The sequence below is a fragment of the Moschus berezovskii genome, chromosome 6, assembly GCF_049115385.1.
Source record: "Moschus berezovskii isolate FMDL1 chromosome 6, NW_MosBer_1.0, whole genome shotgun sequence".
NCBI lineage: Eukaryota > Metazoa > Chordata > Mammalia > Artiodactyla > Moschidae > Moschus > Moschus berezovskii.
Window position 1 is genome coordinate 103,068,934 of NC_142465.1, and position 18,720 is coordinate 103,087,653.

General features: G+C 44.6%; 1 protein-coding gene across 4 annotated transcripts in view; it reads right to left on the reverse strand.

Annotated features, from left to right (window-relative positions):
- ETV6 (ETS variant transcription factor 6) overlaps nucleotides 1-18,720 on the reverse strand; it is a 284,029-nt gene that overhangs the window by 9,696 nt on the left and 255,613 nt on the right. For all 4 annotated transcript variants that reach the window (XM_088837320.1, XM_088837317.1, XM_088837319.1 and 1 more), the window contains one exon: nucleotides 10,476-11,021. In XM_088837320.1, the coding sequence (XP_088693446.1) occupies nucleotides 10,476-11,021 (546 nt within the window). The remainder of the gene's footprint in view (nucleotides 1-10,475; nucleotides 11,022-18,720) is intronic.

Consider the following 18,720-nt stretch of genomic DNA (forward strand, 5'->3'; position numbering starts at 1 on the left):
TCAAGGATTTTCACTTTCACTGTTTCTGTTGCTGCTCTTTTACTGCCTTATACATTCTATTTCTCAATGGTGACGTGAGAACCAGACCATTTCGCAAAGTAAGGGCTTAACCAGTTCTGGGTACCTACCACGCTGGGTTCTTCAGAGGCATCAAACTGAGAACTTCACATCGTAGATCATTTACTGAAAAAGGTCTAGAATGTGATCTGTGTTTGGTTGGTACCTGGAAGGCAGGGTTTCCCAGAGAACGGACTTTACCTCTTGAGTCGTAAGACCATTTTTTGTAGCCTGCAAACTTTTTCCTTTCATAAATGTGAAAAGAGCCCCAAACAAGCTGCCAATTGATCATTTTAAATGACATTTAATCCAGCAAAGTCAACTTTAGCCAAGTAATAAAAATATGTTGACATTCAAGACACTGAATTACTCGGTCACTAACACAGGTAGCAACAGGAATTTTGTGGCACAAAGCAGTTGTTCAAGCTCACAGTATAAGCAGCGTTTATAACACTATTGGTTCTTTTGTTGCTTTAGTTAAAAATTATGCCAGATGATAAAATAAAATACTGACAGTTTCTTTTCCTTTTTTTTAAAAAAAAAATTGAAATTCAAAGCTCAATGAGTTATTTTTACGACTTTAGTTAAATAAAAAGGCAGATTCTTTTTAGTTCCCTGGGTCCTCTGAAGGCTGTTGCCATGGCCCACCAGCTGTTTTTCAGTTTTGTTAAAATCCATCCATGTTTGCACAGATACAATGTTCTTTGGTCATTAATAAAAATGCTTAATACTACTATATAATAAAAAGCATCAGGCTTTGAAAACAAAGGTTCATCACATTACAAAACACTTGACTCTGCATGTGAAAAATAATCTTATATCACAAAGTGTTCATTACTTTTAGGTGCATGTCTCTTAAACTAAAATTCCCACGTGCCTCGAGAAGGAAGGCCCTTTGAATGAATGTGCATGATTTTGCTTCTCTCTTCCATGGGAGGAAGCTTATAAAAGGGTTTAGCGGAGTGAAGTGTTATTTTCCAATTGCAGAAGGAGAGTTCTCTTTCCTGCTGGGTGAGGTACCCTGGGTATCATTCACAGTTAAAAGGCATTGTCAGAAAAGAAAAAAAGAAAAAGAAAAACCCTTTCTGTGGTTAGGGAGAAATATTTTCCCTCCCACGCCTGTCTCTTACCAGAGACTCGTTGTACAAGCTTATTGAGCAGACATTGTAAAAAGATGGGCAGGTCACACATAACCAACATGGTTTCAAAAAAAAACCCAGAAACCATGCTAGACAAAACTGATGTTTAAAAAATCTGAGTGGGCAAGTTATTGACCAGGGAATGTTTAATGGTGGTGGTTAATTTAAATTTCAGGAAAGCGTTTAAGAAAGCAATTTTAGGCTGTCTTAACTGCCCAAATGGAATTTTAAATGAAGGTCTGTAAACTGGAGTTCAGTGGGTATAATCACCAACAAAGAGGGGCCTAGCACCCCTGTCACACTGCTTTCAAATCATTATGAAAAGCTAACCAATTTATTTCAGGTTAGGCAACAGGTAGGTAACACGCAAAACAAAAAAGTTGCTTCTCTGCTTTATAGCAATGGTTCTAAACTAGGGGCAATCTTGCCTGCTGTGGGGGTGGGGGTGGGGGAGGCATTTGACAAGGTCTGGGGACAATTTTGGTCATTATATCTGGGGCGGAGGATGCTGTGACAGAGGCCTGGGATACTGCTAAAGATCTTATACAATATATAGCAAGTTCCCTATATACGAATGAGTTCCATTCCAAGAGAGCATTTGTTTAAGTCCAAGTTGTTCAGAAGTCCAACAAAGTCTGGGTATCCAATTAACACAATCGGCTGTATAGTACTGTACTGTAATAGGTTTATAATACTTTTCACACAAATAGTACATAAAAAATATAAAAAGTAAACTTTTTAATATTACAGTATAGTACCTTGAAGGCTTCCCTGGTGGTGCAACGGTAAAGAATCTGCCTGCCAATGCAGGAGACATGGGTTTCGATCCCTGGGTCAGGAAGATCACCTGGAGAGGGAAATGGCAACCCACTCCAGTATTCTTGCCTGAGAAATTCCAGGGATAGAAGACTATATAGTCCATGGGGTCACAGGAGAGTCAGAGGTGACTGAGTATTCACACACAGTATCTTGGAAAGTACAGTAATAGCAGTTACATCACCGCTGCTTTTATGCTTGCTTCTGGACAGCCCGGGCTTGAATAAAGACAGTACTACTGTACTCTGTGCAGTGCTGAACAGCAAAGTACACAAAAGCACAGCCACTTTAGAATACACGCCAGACGTGTGAACTAACCTAAGTGATTAGACATGGGATCCCACGTTTGCATCTTTGAAAGCTTGCAACTTGAAGGTTCGTATGTAATGCACAAAAGAATGCCATCCCCCCGCCAACAAAGGATTATTTAGCCAAAATATCGAGAGTGCCCACCTTGAGAAACCCTGCTTACAGAAGCATGGGTTTTACACCATTGCAGGGTGGGTAGCTGTCTATAGCTTTTTTTTTTTTCTTTTTCTGCCTTGATTCTAGATGGGCCATTACCTAGAAGCAGAAAGCTGATAAATCCAGTGCAGCCAACCCTGTGCTGATAGGCAGAGGTGTGTTTACAGCAGGCAACTGCTTGTGCTCTGCTGTGGCGCAGGAAAACAGAAGCCGTATGTGCATAGCAGCCAGCCGGGAGGGGGAGAAGCCGAGGCAGAGAACACAAATTTGTGCTTCCTGGCTTCACCGGAGCACAGGGACCGCAGCTGCAAACGCCGCTAAACTGTCTCACCTTTGGTGGCAGGAGGTGTGGAGCGAGGCTGGGAAAGGCAGGAATCTGCAATCACACCTTATAGCTGAGATCAAGTCCCCAGACAGATTCCAATAAGACCCTCCCCCCCCCCCCCCACCGAGAATTTGCATCCAGGCACCACTGGGACTAGGGATGCTGTTCCAGAAATTCATACCCTTAAAACAAACTGGAACCTCTAGTCTCCTCAAGTCCCTTCTCTTATTTCCTACCCTGTTACTGGGCTGGTACTGTGTTATCTTTTTAAGAAGGCCATCCTGAAACTTCCTTCTCTTTTAGGGCTGATTTCTTAGAGGTCCCAATGAAAAGAAAGTGTAGTGACTCAGCTAGAGTGTGTGAAGCCAGGCCACTTGGGAGACTCCTGTCGGGGTGGAGTCTGCCAAAGTCTCCAAGGGTCTCCTCAAAATACAGTGGGCAAAGCCTCGGGGGAGGAGAGCAAGAGGGAAGAAGTTAGTCTCCAAGGAACCTAGGGTTCTTTGAAGGTCTGCACGTCAGAGGCCAGTATCTCTTGGAACAAACGTCCAGACAGAAGGCTTTGTTTGGTTCAAGGCCCCCACACCCACTCCGGTGGGCAGTGGTGCTGGCCGTACCCACTGCCCTCCCTTTGCTCAACCCTTGAGCAGAGCTGGGACGCTAACACATAGAAATTAACCTGTTTGTGCTAATATTTGCATAGTGTCTCTTTAGAGCTCAAAAGTGCCCAGAAATGGGTATTAGTATCTGCATGATTATGGATAAGATGACTGGGCTTCAGCAAACTTAAGTACCTCAGCCTGGGAGCCAAAGGCTAGATTCTAATGGTGTTGATTCCAGAGGCTCTTCCCCAAGAGCCCTCTGAGCAGCGGTGGATGAAGGCCCTGGGCCGGGAGTCAGGGAGGGCTCTCGGTCAGCAGAGGGTTACCTGCCTGAGACAGTGCGGGAGGACATGGCTCTCCCAGCCGGTACTAAATCCCTGAGGCCCCTTGGCTTACGGAGATATCCCACAACCCTGTGCTTTTTTCCAAACACAGTATCTACAAATGTGTATGTGCATACTGCCACACCTTACCACAAAGGCTGCCCTCATCACTTTGATACAATCCATTAAGACTGGCCTTTCTCTCTCCAGGGTTGTTCCTGAAGCAATACAAGTCCATGTGCATCATGACCCCTCCATCCAGCCCTGAGGATGAGCCCCCAGGTGCTGTCCCTGGAGTCTTGGGCTTATCTGATGTCTGATTAGATGCTCCAGGGTTGACTGTTTGTGCTCACAGAGCTCATCCAGCCAATAAAACCAGATCAAAAAAGGACGGTGCTCTGTGACAAGTAAGCAATCTGGGAGATTCGATGTCTCCTTGATGAGAAACCTTTTGTTTCTCAAAAATACAACCTTGAGAGAGAATACATATATTCTCAGATCCTTTGAGGATCTCAGATTGCCAGGCCAGCATTATCAGAGGGTTGGAAGTGACGTGCACAGGGCCTGGGAGTGGCGTGGGGAGAATTTTGTTTTATCTGCAGTAGAATCAACTCACCAGTGAGATCCTCATAAACCATGAAGAAGCTCACGTTTGCAGAGAAAAGCGAGAGTTGTCATCACCGACTCAATGAACATGGGTCTGAGCAAACTCGGGGAGATGGTGAAGAACAGGGAAGTCTGGTGCGCTGTAGTCCGTGGGGTCGCAAAGAGTCAGACACAACTGAACAACAACAGCAAAAGTTGTGAGGTAGGCATAAGACAAGATATTCTCTATTTGGATGGTCCATGGACTTTGAACAACCAACTCTGTACAGACTTCTATAGCCCCCGCTTTTGTGGAGCAGATGAATGACTTCGAATGGATTATCAACCACATTGCCAATGAATCTCGCTTCCTTAGCTGACTTTTTGGATTAAGGCCAAGGAAGAGATAAGCAGACAGGAAGTCTGGTAACTCAGGTTTTAGTGGAATTGTAGAAGTTTAAGAAAGCCAAAATGACTTCAATTTTTTCTTTTAAAACTGAGGTGTCTATGGTTAAAACCAAAGCAGGGAGCTTAGCTTGTCTGATGGCATAAAGTAAGAAGCACACTGTCTTCTGCCAGCGAAGACACAACATTTGGCATTTAGAGAAGCTTCACCCTATCACTGAGCAAAATGCCTGGCACAGAGAAAGACATGAGAATTTTGGAATGAGTGAATGATCTGAACTACACAGTTCAAGTAGGCAGCCCACACTCGCTTTTCTTCAGCTGTATTTTATGTTAATGATGTTACTGTAAGTACTCTGGGTGGCTCAGCAATCATCCTGCCATCAGGATTTATCTCCCTCCTTACAGCGCTCCATTGTTCCCTCCACATGCCTTAGGCATGCCTCATTCTTTGAGGTGTAATTCCTGGAGAGCAATGACAGCGTTTTCTACCCCCTGAATCCATTATACCTATGATTTCAAAGCAGACAGTGCCGCAGAACAGGGAGCGGCGGACTCTTTCTGTAACAGGCCCATCAGTAAATATAATATTTCAGGCTTTGTGGGCCGTCCTGTGTCAGCTGTATCTCCTCAACCCCGCCAAAGCAGTCACAGACAATACTAAGTGAATGGGTGTGGCCCTGTGCCAATAAAACTTGACTTACAAAAACAGGCGGTGGCTGACTTGGCCTATAGGCCAGCGTTTCCAGTCCCTGGGCCTAAGGAAACAAATGCTCTGGAAAGAACACTGGATGAAGCTCGAGGCTGAATGCTTGACGTGCCCGAACCTCAGTTTCTCCATCTGTAAAAGATGCTTCTAGCTTTGAAGTCAATGAGTTGTAAGGATGATTTCCAATATCATACTGAAAACACAGCATCACCCTTGCTAGCCTTCTTCAATTTATGGTGCTCACTGCCAGTTCCCGTCTTTGGCTATGAAACACATCAGTGAGACACAGGCCGGTAGAACTGTGATGGGCTAAGAAAATGCTAGAAGGTGGCACAGATGCTCTCACCTCCCTCAAGTAATCCTTTCCTGAAGATAATAGAAAATAGCACAGAAAGAAGCAACTTGCTCAGCATCACACATACCACTGACTCTTTAGTTTAAAAAAAAAAAAACAACCCAGGAGGGAGAGATATATATGTACTTATAGCTGATGCACATTATTGTATGGCAGAAACCAAAGCAACATTATAAAGCAATTGTCCCCTAATTAAAAATAAATTAAAAAGCAGAAGCCAGGAATCTTCTCATTCTGTCCTATGTTAAACTCTGTCTCACAAATGCCAGCCATTCCAACTTGTTAAACTCAGTAACAGTTCTTATTCTTTGAAAAATAAACACCACCTTTCAAAATAAGCTACATGTTCTATTTCAACTGATCTAATTTGTGGTTTGTATTTAAACTGTCAACTACCTCTTAGATGAATATTTACTGAATATTTTAGTTTTTCCACCAGGTAAATACCTAAGTAAACTATCACAACTTGCATGCAATCTCTTAAGTGGATGATGCGTCCCAATTTCGGAGAGATTAAAACATGAGAAAAACTGAATTGAAAAATCCATTTTTAACAAACCTGGATTCTGGAGTTTATACTGGGGCTTATCTTGCTTTGGCATTTTCTCCATCTGGAATGACCTCTTTTTCCTCTAATCTCTACTTGTTCATATTCTAAGCATTCATCTAAGGCCAGCCAAAATTCAGCTCCCCCATGAAAGCCTCCTGACACCCCTACTCTGACCTCTTAGAGCACTTCATTGGAGTCCCTGGAAGGTACCATGAGCTGCAGTTGTAGTCAATTGTCTTCAGCTCTTTCACAACAAAGATCGTGTCTTACAATCTCCTTGAACACCCAACCCCCATGAATGCAGAGCAGCGCCATAAACACAGAAGGTGTCCAAAGGCATATCTCCAGGACTATCTGAATGGACAAGACCTGACCCTTTCATCCATGGTCACAATTAGTGTTCTTACCCATATCCTTCAGCTACAGTCTCTGTCAGTGTGACACAGCAGCACCTTCAGTGCCCTCTAGGCGCAGATGGCCAGTGCAAGTTCGATGCATGAAGCGGGGCACCCAAAGCTGGTGCTCTGGGACAACCCAGAGGGATGGGGTGGGGAGGGAAGTTGGGGCGGGGTTCAGGATGGAGGGGACACATGTATACCTGTGGCCAATTCATGCTGATGTATGGCGAAAACCATCACAATATTGTAATTATCTTCTACTTAAATAAATATAAAAAAAGCATAAGGAGCTAAGTTTTCTCACCTAAAAGCTGCTTTAGGGAGATCTGAAGGGCTTTTATGACTGTTCAGTAATGAAAGGACTTTACACTGTACATAAGAATCACCCAATGAATTCGACTGCCAATAAAAGAATAAATTCCACAAGGATCTGAGTTGTCCAAGAAGATACCAAAATGGGGTGGAGAGACAGGGAGATCCCAAATGAAACAAAGGAGCCTGGAATTGTGATGGGTTCTATTCAGAGGGTCACAGGATTAAGACTAAATATTAGATCATAGATTTCCCTCTTGTTTCACCCTTCAGAAACACTGCCTTTTGATTATATTAGCTATCCTGGATTTGGTCAAATTACTGAACACAGACATATGGAGATTATGAAATCTGGGAATATACCAACAGAGTAGAACAATTTTTAAGATAGCTATATTAAAAAATTTCTAAACCTACTAAACAAGGGAAAAACAGCTGTTAAGTCTAAACAATTTAACTTGACACATGGGGCTTATCTCGGATTCCTAAGAAGTCTGTGGCGAAGAGGGCATTACAGAGGAGGTGACAAGACAGATGGTGATTAGGAAGTGGGGGGGTGGGTGTTGGCAAGGGCTGTCTTGTAGCCACATCATCCAGCCACTACGTGGCCTCCACTTCTCTGCGTTCAGTTTCCTCTATGGTTTCCCCTGTAAATGATCCCTTCCATATAAAATGAATTCAGCAATGACTAGCTCCCTTCCCAGAGCTGTCCTGAGGATTATAAACAAGTGGCAAGTACCCTCAGAATGTTCAGAACTGCTGTACAGACCACACAAGAAACAAGACAAACATGGCAGATACAGACAAGAAGGGAATGCCTGGAAAGCTCAGAACAGGTCATTTATATTATTCACAGGAATACACTGACCCCATCCTCTTCCTCCAACTATCTGGGAAACACACATGCTTTGCAGAATAAGCAAAGCTACGTTAACCCCTGTTCTTTCTTTCCTCTCCATCATTCAAGAAACTTTAAATAAAGGTACACAGAACAATAACGTAAATCTCTGTGCATCCAATACCCAGCCACATAGCCCTTGGGTCATGCTGCTGCTGCTGCTAAGTCACTTCAGTCGTGTCCGACTCTGTGTGACCCCATAGACGGAAGCCCACCAGGCTCCCCCGTCCCTGGGATTCTCCAGGCAAGAACACTGGAGTGGGTTGCCATTTCCTTCTCCAATGTGTGAAAGTGAAAAGTGAAAGCGAAGTCGCTCAGTCGTGTCCGACCCTTAGTGACCCCACGGACTGCAGCCTACCAGGCTCCTCCATCCATGGGATTTTCTAGGCAATAGTACTGGAGTGGCTTGCCATTGCCTTCTCCGCCCTTGGGTCATAACTAACCTTATTTTACCCACAGAAGAAAATGGCAACCCACTCCAGTATTCATGCCTGGGAAATCCCATAGACAGAGGAGCCTGGTGGGCTACAGTCCATGGGATCACAAAGAGTCGGACATGACTTAGTGAATGAACCACCACAACTATGCATTCCTCACTCCCAGCCCTGTGGGATGCTTTTGAATCACATTCCAAGCACAGACCATTTCACTTTTCATAGTTTTTGTTTTCTTTTTGAAACATATAAGTCATAGCTCTTTGATTTTCTTGATTCAACATTCCTGATGTAACTTTTTTATAGTGGTAAAATTGAGGTGATATCAGAGGTGCCCTTGGGACCAGAGAAAAATTTAGAAACGAATGACTTCAATAAAAAAGAGACAGCCAGTCAAGACAGCGGTAAAGTAGCCTTAGGACCTGTGTTATCATGATGTTGTGAGCCCTGCTTCATCCTGAGCTTCAGCTGGATCTCAGTCCTACAGCATCAGCTCAAGGAGGAAGGAGAATGTCTCACGCTTCCCTGAATAGTCTGACCTCTCTCCTGCCTCCATGTCTCCCTTGCACTGTTATTTAGTTGCTAAGTTGTGTCTGACTCTTTGCGACCCCCTGGACTGTAGCCCGCCAAGCTCCTCTATCCATGGGATTTCCCATGCAAGAATACTGGAGTGGGTTGCCATTTTCTCCTCCAGGGGAATCTTCCTGACCTAGGGATCAAACCCACGTCTCCTGTGTCTCCAGCACTGTCAGGCAGATTCTCTACCACTGAACCACCAGGGAAGCCGGTCCTCCCGTTACTGGACCCATAACCACTTTCAACTTCGAGCTATCTTCCTTCCTCAATTCCTCCAGTCAAAATGCTCCTTATTGGGACTTTTCTGGTGGTCCAGTGGCTAAGATTCCACACTCCCAATGCAGGGGGCCTGGGCTCCATCCCTGGTGGGGGAACTAGATCCCACATGCCACAACTAAGAGTTTGCATTCCACAACTGAGACCAGCGCAGTCAAATAAATAAAATATTAAAAACCTTTCTCTCTGCATTGCATCCACACCACACAATAGGTACTCAATAAACGCTTGTGGTTTGACTGAACGGGGCAGAGGGCTTATCTCCTTCTGTCTTATACCTTAGTGGTTTTCACACCTGTCTCTCCTAGTAAATTTTAAATCCCTGAGGAAGTAATTGTGTTTAATCAGCTCTGTGTCCTCTATGTCCTAATGAGTTTATCTGCACACAGTAGGTGCTCAACAAGTGTCTCGTGACCAGAGAGAAGCTTAAGGAAAAGCCCTAACTTTGCCAAGAGGTGAGAGGATTATAAAAAGCTTCTGGAGAATGACTTCATGTAAATTACAGACACATGAGCAAAAATACAACATGGTGATTTTTTTCATTGGTTTCTCACAAATTTGGGCTTGTCATCATCAAAGGAAAAGAATTCGGGCGTGGCTTCCTCTGTCCAAATGACCAAACAACACCCTAATCCTACTTTTCTCTCCTGCCTCTTCCCAAGGTGAAGGCTACGTGGAGTTACTGCCCAGAGGATGGAAATCCAGGCCTGAATCTGAGACAGAGGTCCTCTGTGCTGTGCCTGCTCATTAATTAGCCACTGGAAACTCCGGGACAGGGCCATTAACATGCTCATAAACCTTTGATTTTAAATGTTTTCGCTTAGCCACAATCCTAATGTGACTCTCCTTGTAAGCTGGTCGGAGGACATTTGTTTCTTCACATTTCTGAGGCTCATTAACTCCGGCAGCCCAGCGCCTCATTAACTAGCCCATTTAGGGAATTTCGTCTCCTGCCGGCAAAGCCTCCATGCCCTGGCCTCCCAGAGCCTCTGGAGGGCACCTAATTGGGACAGTGTGGGGGCTCCCGGGAGGGCGGGGGGCTCATCCACCTGCTATCAAAGCCTCTTCCCTCCCCTTGGCCTCCCAGAGCCTCTGGAGGGCACCTAATTGGGGCGGTGTGGGGGCTCCCGGGAGGGCGGGGGGCTACCCACCTGCTATCAAAGCCTCTTCCCTCCCCTTGGCCTCCCAGCGCCTCTGGAGGGCACCTAATTGGGATGGCATGGGGGCTCCCGGGAGGGCGGGGCCTTACCCACCTGCTATCCTCCCGATGGGCACGGCGTGCTCCTCGGGCGGCGAGACAGAGACCATGATGTGGTTCATGTACGCCAGGTCCTCCCGATGCGAGAGGTTGATGGGCTTCCCTTCCCGGTGCAGCCCGTCCTCGGAGAGCCGCGGCTGCTTGAAATCCACGGAGTGTCGGGGGTTCAGGATCAGAGGGTGCATGATCGGGCTGGGCATCAGCTGGATGACCCGCGTGCCCTCCTGCCGGGGGCTGGAGGGCCTCGGGTGGGGCTCAGACGACGGTGGGCAGTGGTTGTTCTCCATGGGAGACACTGACAGCGGGTAGGGCTCCTGATGGTTGTTCTCCTGGTGGAGCCTCGGTCCCTGGGCCCTCTCGGCTGGGGAGAGGCGGCGGATCATGTTGTCCAGGGGGGACCGGAGGGGCCGCTGCTCGGGGTCGGGAGAAGGCCGGTGGTTTGTCGTGATGGGCGACCTGGAACGGTGCAACAGTTCAATGGTGGGAGGGTTCTGGTGTACGTTCTCGGCCGACGGCCTTGAGGTCCTCTGGACACCGTTATCTGTGGGGCAGAGGGAAGGACAGTCAGGGACCCCGATGGATGTTCAGGGGCGGGAACCCCACAGCAGTCCTAAAGGTAACAAGCATGGAGCATGCCCCCAGATGTGAGGTCTTTTTCCCCCGCTTAAAAAAAATTAAATTGCACATACTTGAAATTCTTTTCCTGCTCCTGGAGAAGCTAAGAATGTCTACAAGTATTCCATTTATCACCTATTAGTGGCTTATAAACACAAAGAAGCCACACACTCATTCTTTATCTTTTTGTTACTTGACTCTTTAGTGTGGTTTTTCAGGGCCCTTGAGGGTCTCTCTTGAGAGGCTTTCACTGACTTACATTTTCATAACCCAATTTTCATATCCTCTGCTTCTAGGAGTTGTTGCTATTAATGATAAAGATGATGAAAATAATAAAGCAATTACTGTATATTCTATGATTGGATTATATTGTTTAAAATTTACAACACGCCCTGGTGACTCAGATGGTAAAGAATCTGTCTGCAATGCAAGAGACCCCAGGTTTGACCCCTGGGTAAGGAAGATCCCCTACAGAAAGGAATGGCAACCCACTCCAGTATTCTTTCCTGGAGAATTCCGTGGTCAGAGGAGCCTGGGGGACTACAGTCCACGGAGTCACAATGCATTGGGCACTACCGAAGCCACTAATACTTTCACACAAGTAGAAGATGCTACCGTACTCCTGTTTATAACAGGAGAGAAAAATGGAGGCATAAAGAAGTTCAGCAGGGACTTCACTGGTAGTCCAGTGGTTAAGAATCTGCCTTGCAAAGAAGGGGAGAAGGATTCGATCCCTGTCAGGGAACTACGATTCCACATATCACCAGGCAACTAAACCCTCATGGTCTATAGCCCATGGGCCACAAGTTGAGAGCCTTAGTGCCCATGGCAAAAGATCCCACATGATGCAATGAAGATCTTGTGTGCCCCAACTAAGACTGACACAGACAAATAAACAAATATTCTTAAATAAAAAGATAACTTGCCCAAGGTCACCCAGACAGATAGACTCCAGTCAGATTCCATATCCTTATATGCCCATTAGAGCATCTACCTCTTTGCTATGTAGACACTGGGGGCAGCAGGGGGCAGTGCGGGGGTAGGGGGAGTCATATCAAACCCTGCTCTGAGCAGGCACAGTGGGCCTGATTTACAGAATGATAGTCTTGCACTTTAAAGAACATTTAGAAGCATGTTGTTTCTGAATGCACAGTCCCTACAAATGGTCAGACAGGTAGAGTTAAGGAGGAAGAGTGGACCCCTGACAATAAATGCCTGCACCCCATCCCACCTGAACTCTCCAGCTGGAGACACTTGAGCAAAGACAACATCAGGAGTGTACACAGCTCAGTGGCAGAAGCTCCATGGGCTGGGATGAGGGAGGGACCAGCAAACACATGGCTTTAGGAGGCCCTGTTCTTAACAGGGTCAGAAGTGCAGAAATCTGCCTATACACACGGAGCTTTCTCCAGAGTCCCCCACTCATCTCAGTGAGGTTTCTCTGGCCACATCTACTCCCAGAGCTGTTTCACCAAAAGCATGCATATACCTGCAGGTCCTTGTTCTGGGTCAAAGACTTATCCATGGTTCTAAGTAAAGCAAGACAAAGTCATCTCCTTTCACCATGAGTCAGTATCTATATGAAGAACATATAAAGGGGATCTGGGAATTTGATAGGCTTAGCACACAAGAGTCAAAGGTGGTTGTTTATCAAAGTTTAACACAGGGATAATAGGAAAATGGGGACTCCACTAGATCTCACCAATCATATGTCATGGTGAACAAAAGGAATATTGTTCATGAGCATCTGCTTGAAAGCAAAGGGCTTACTTTGCAATCACTATATAACATGCTGCTATGAATTTAAAAGTGCTTAATCATTGGAAGCCAGGTGGTTCAGTGGTGGTTCAGCCTGCAACACAGGAGATGCCAGAAATGCAGGTTTGATCCCTGGGTCAGGAAGATCCCTTGGAGGACGAAATATCAACCCACTCCAATATTCTTCCCTGGAGAATCCCATGGGCAGAGAAGCCTGGCAGGCAAAGTCACAAAGAGTTGGACATGACTAAGCATGCACACAATCACTGGATTAGCTACCAATAGAAGACTGATTTAACAAATGAGAGTCTCTCTCTAAATGATGAAGGATACACAGCTATAAAATGGAATAAGGAGTACCGTGATATTGTGCTAAGGACCAGTCTCCAGGCTCTATGGTTAGATAAGTAAAGTAAGGTGGAGTACTATGGTATGCTATCATTTTTCTCCTCAGAGAGGATTCCAGGTTCAATAATGGCAGAGTGACTTGTAGCAGACTAACTTTCCCGTGTGTCTGGATAAAATGTATTTATAAAAGTTACTGAGGGACTTCCTTGGTGGTTCAGTGGTTAAGACTCTGTGCTTCCAGTGCAGGGGGTATGGATTCAATCCCTCGTCAGGGAACTAAGATCCCACATGCTTTGAGGTGTGGCCAAAAAAAAAAAAAGTTACTGAGGGGATTTTAGTCTTGCAAGAAAGGAACTGTCCAGAGTGAGATCCAAATTTATACAGCTTTCACCCAGACAGTAAAGAATCTGCGTGCAATGTGGGAGACCTGGGTTTGATCCCTGGGTTGGGAAGATCCCCTGGAGAAGGGAACAGCTACCCACTCAGCAGTATTCTGGCCTGGAGAATTCCATGGACAGAGGGGCCTGGTGGGCTACAGTCTATGGGGTTGCAAAGAATCGGACATGACTCAATGACTTTCACTTTTTCATCCAGAGGGACCTCCCCAGTCCATGTAGTCTGGGGCAGCTAGAAAAAGAACAAAAAGTTGCTTGAGATGCCAGGGAGTAGAGTATGAAGCTACCAAAAGGCAAAAAAAAGAAAAAACAAAACAAAAACAAACCTGAGAAAATTTCCATAAAGAAGGGAGCCTCAGAAGGAGTAGCCACTAATGGGCACATAAAATTCCCCCAAATCCTTAACATGTGCTCCTGAACAGCAACGTACAGGGGAGACTCCAAGAAGCTCAATGAAAGGGAATAGCTGTATGGTTTAAAGACATTAGCAGAAATCTCAGCTGGTGTTCACAGTACTAGAGGTAGAGTTCAGAGTTGGAGATCTATCAAGGAAGACTCTGAAAACACCTCAGGCTATTTATTAGCCCAGAATGGTCATACCTTTGGAGTAAGGACTAGTGCTCTAGGAAAAAGGGATCTGCCTGAGGACTAAAGGTAAAACTGAAATAGATGTTCCCTAGTCAATTATAAGATCTAGTCTCCACAAAATCAAAGTGATCAGCCAGTATTTAACTGCCTACTAGCAGAAAAATCAACACTCTTCAGGGGAATATAACATAATCCAGAGTCTCTATTACATGATATTTATAATATTAAGTATTCACTAAAGATTTCCTAGACATGTAAAGAAACATAAAAATATGACCCATATTCAAGAGGGAAGGCAGGCAACAGAAATAGACTCAGATAATCTAGATACTGGAAGGAGCAAATAAGAACTTTAATGTAGCTATTATAAATAAGTTCAGGTACTTAAAGATAATGGTGGTAATGACTGATAACAGATGAAGATCATCAGAAGAGAAAAGGAAACTATCAGAAAAGTTTTTTGAACCAAAAAATACAGTACTTGAAATATTGGACTGGACAGACTTAGCAGATGGGAGATGATAAAAGGGTTAGTAAATATGAAAACAGATCAATAAAGATTAAAGACAAAGAAACAGATCTTCAGTGACCTGTGGGAACAATGAAATGGTCTAAAAGAGATGTAACTGGAGTTCAAGAAAGTGAGAATTTTTTTTTTTTTTTTTTAATGGAGAAGGGTTTTTACCTCCCACCAACACATTCTTAAAAACTGTATTATTTTAAAGCATATTAGAGATTCTGATGCTGGTGGTTTAGTTGCTAAGTTGTGTCTGACTCTTGCGACACTATGGACCGTAGCCTGTCAGGCTCCTCTGTCCATGGGATTTCCCAGGCAAGAATACTGGAGTGGATTGCCATTTCTTTCTCCAGGGGATCTTCCTGACCCAAGGATTGAACCCACATCTCCTGCATTGGCAGGCAGATTCTTTACCACTGAGCCACCAAGGAAGCCCCAGAAATTCGGATATCCTATCCTAAATACTTATGTGCTCATCTAAGAAAATAACATGATTTTCCTGCACAGTCACTGTAACATTGTCAAAGAAAAAACAAAGAATGAGGCAAAAAAAAAAAAAAATTTAAGAAATAATGGCCAAACTGTCCTCAATTTGTTAACAACAGAAGCAATATACAAACTTAAAGATCCAAGAAGCTCAGCAAATTCCAAATAGGATAAATACAAAGAAAGCCACATCCAGGCACACAAACTGCTGAAAATCAAAAATAAACAGAAAATCTTGAAAGCAACTAGAAACATGTGCACAAGAAAAATAAGGACAGACTTCCCTGGTGGTGCAGGAGCTAAGACTATGCTCCCAATGCAGGGGGCCTAAATTTGATCCCTGTTCAGGGAACTAGACCCCACATGCCGCAACTAAAGAGTGTGGATGCCTCAGCTAAGACCCAGTGCTGTCAAATAAATAAATAATAAAAAATAAAATATTAAAAAAGAAAAGATATGGATGGGGACCTATAGATTGAAAGAGACTCAAGAAACACGTCAACTGTTTGCAATGAACAAACAGATCATTGCTTAGACTGTGATTCAAACCAACTGTAAAAACATTTATGCGATAGCTGGAAAATTAAGAAAATAGCTGATGATAATGAGGAACTATTAGTTTTCAGGTGATATGAGGGCTTGGTGGTTATGATTTTATAAAGGAATTAAAGTGCTTAATCAACCTTGCAAGGGTATAGGTGGGGATGACAAGTCCTAACTTCCTCACTTTAATCTCAATGCAGACAAAAGCTTGCAGGACACTGATTAGCCCAGGGAGTTAACTTTAATGGCTGAAATTATTAGTATGACAGAAATGATCTGCAATCATCTGGAGATGAGGCAAATTTTTCTTTTCATAGCTAATATGGATCTCAATTCTGCATCCACAAAAATGAATTTCTCTTTTGTCCATGTCACAGAACATCATCACTGTAAGCAATATTTAAGACAGTTGCATTTTGAAGTTTCATATATTTTCTTCTAAATGCCATTTATAGAATGTCTCCCTTTCCTTAAAAGCTTATTAAGGTTTAAAAATACTTAAGGATGATGAAGACCATGTACTGAGAAATCCTATTTCCTGAATCCATTTCCTGTCTTACAAATTTCAGAACGGACGCAGGCTTTGGCCAGCAGCCTGGTTACCTGCAGGTTTTCTTTGATGTCCCAGGCGTCAAGGCTCAGTGGATGGGTGTGCACTTGGGGCAAGCCTTAGGAAGTCTGGGAGGACTATGAGAGGAAGAACTTTTCATGCCAAGGGTAAAAGAGGAACTGATGTAATGTCCTGGAGAGATTTCACTCTCTGTTCCTGCCCAGATTTTGGGAACAATGAGGGAGGGAGACAGTGCTCTGGCTTTTCCAACTCTGATGTTACTTTTGACTCAGGATCTGGGCAGAAACAGGACTTGGATGGGCTTGATTTATTTATTTCTCTGCAGACACCACTGAAAGAGGAAGTACTTGATGAAGTTGATAACATTAACTGTGGAGAACTGGAACAGAGGGTATTTAATTCCAGGCTCCTGGTGGTCTGGGCACAACCACTGTCAAGGCTGAAAGGTCTGCATTGAGCCCTTCCAAGCTTTGTTTCAGTTTGCAAAAAGCGTGCGCCCACGTATGGAGAGGGCTCTGATGCTGTTACCCTGCTGCCTCTGTTATTATAAGTTGGCAGCAGGGTATGGAAACTTATGAGACCAGAGCCGCCAGGCAGAGAAGCTCCGGATACAGGAAATGCACTAAGCGGACAGTGGGTGCATTAAATCCCCTAGATGTAGGAGTCTTCTAAAACAAGAAGATGTTTTTTTGGTCTGGCCTTGATGTCTGGGTTTGTTCTTGGTGAACTGCCCAGCTGGGAAACTGGGAAATTATCCACATTGCCCTTGGTCCGAAGGTCTTGATATGGTAGGGAAACGTACAAGGAAGAGAGAGGAAAGGCCACATGCAATTGGCCACTTGGGATTTAGAAAGGGGGTGGGGTGCGGTGGGGCAGGGAATGTAGCTGGGACTGGTAGGGGACCTCTTTCTGGTGGAAAGTACTTTCTGACCCCAAACCTTTCTCCTGTAGACCTCTTCTAGACACAAATAACCCCTTCTTTTCACTACCAAAAAGTCCCCAATAAGGTAGGACCTTAAATGTGATGGTCACAAAAAGAGGTCTGATTTCTTTTCTCATCTTCTTTCCTTTTATTTATTAGTAAAGTTTCTCTACTTAAAATTCATCAAAATTCAACCCCATTTAATCACACTGGGCTTCCTTGGTGGCTCAGATGGTAAAGAATCTGCCTGCAATGCAGGAGACTCAGGCTCGATCCCTGGGTTGAGAAGATCCTCTGGAGAAGGAAATGCCTACCCACTCAGGTATTCTTGCCTGGAGAAGTGCACGGACGGTCCATGCAGCCCCAAAGAGTCCGACGTGACTGACTGACTAACTTTCTACTTATTCACATTAGGTAATGAATAACTAGTAGACCTTAAAAACAAAGCAAAACTGCCTCTGGTTAAACTCTTGGTTTTTGACTAGGACATTTCCAGGGTAGAGCAGAGGCTAAGGTCAAGTTTCTGTCTCCCGCTCCAGGATCACATTTCCCCGTCGTGTTATCCCTAAGGCTACGGATGATAATAAGAGCCATTGGTCAGGGAGATACAAATCAACAGGCCCAGCAGGTATCTCTCACTCATCATCCTCAGTACACTGGGATCCAGATTTTTTTTCTCCCTGAAAATACCATTTCCCAGCTGTTTTGTAAAAGAGTAGCAGAAACCATGAGTGATATAAAGAACTACACAAAAATTAAAGACTCTAGGTCTTGAGATGGAATTGAAAATAGATTTCACACATATACTCAGGCTCTGTCACTTCTGTGATGAGTTGATTTGTGCTCCCCCACCCCCAAATTCATGTGTTGAAGTCACCACCCCCTAGTATTCCAGAAAGAGATCTTATTTGGGAAAAGGGCCATTGCAGATGTATTTAGGTAAGAGAAGGTCATACTGGAGTACGGGGCCCCTATTCTGACATGACTGCTGCCCCCTTGAATGGGGGAGGCCGGACACAGACACACACATGCTACAGGACTAGAGAGGTATGTTTTGTCACAGTCCTTACAATACAAACTGAAGCAAAGACCTTTCGGCAGTGCCAACCATAGGTGTAGTAGTCTTTCAGATGCACAGTATATGAAGAGTAAGGAAAGGTGGTCCTGGCTCTCAAGGGTATCATAGTCTCATGGAGAAGGCAGACATGGCAAAACAACAACAAAAGCCTACAGGTGCGGACTGAAGAGTCAAGGGACACAGGAGGTAAGCCATGCAAGACCCGTAAGCCAAGGATCTCCAGAAATTGCTGGCAAACCACCAGATGCTGGGAGAGACATAGCACAGATATCCCCCCAGCTTCAGAAGGAACCCATCCTGCTGAGACCTTGCTCTTAGACTTCCGGCCTCTAGAACTATGAGGCAATGCACTTCTGTTGTTCAAGCCATCCAGTGTGCGGCAGCCCTAGGAACTACCCCCGCTATCGCCTTTCCAAGAC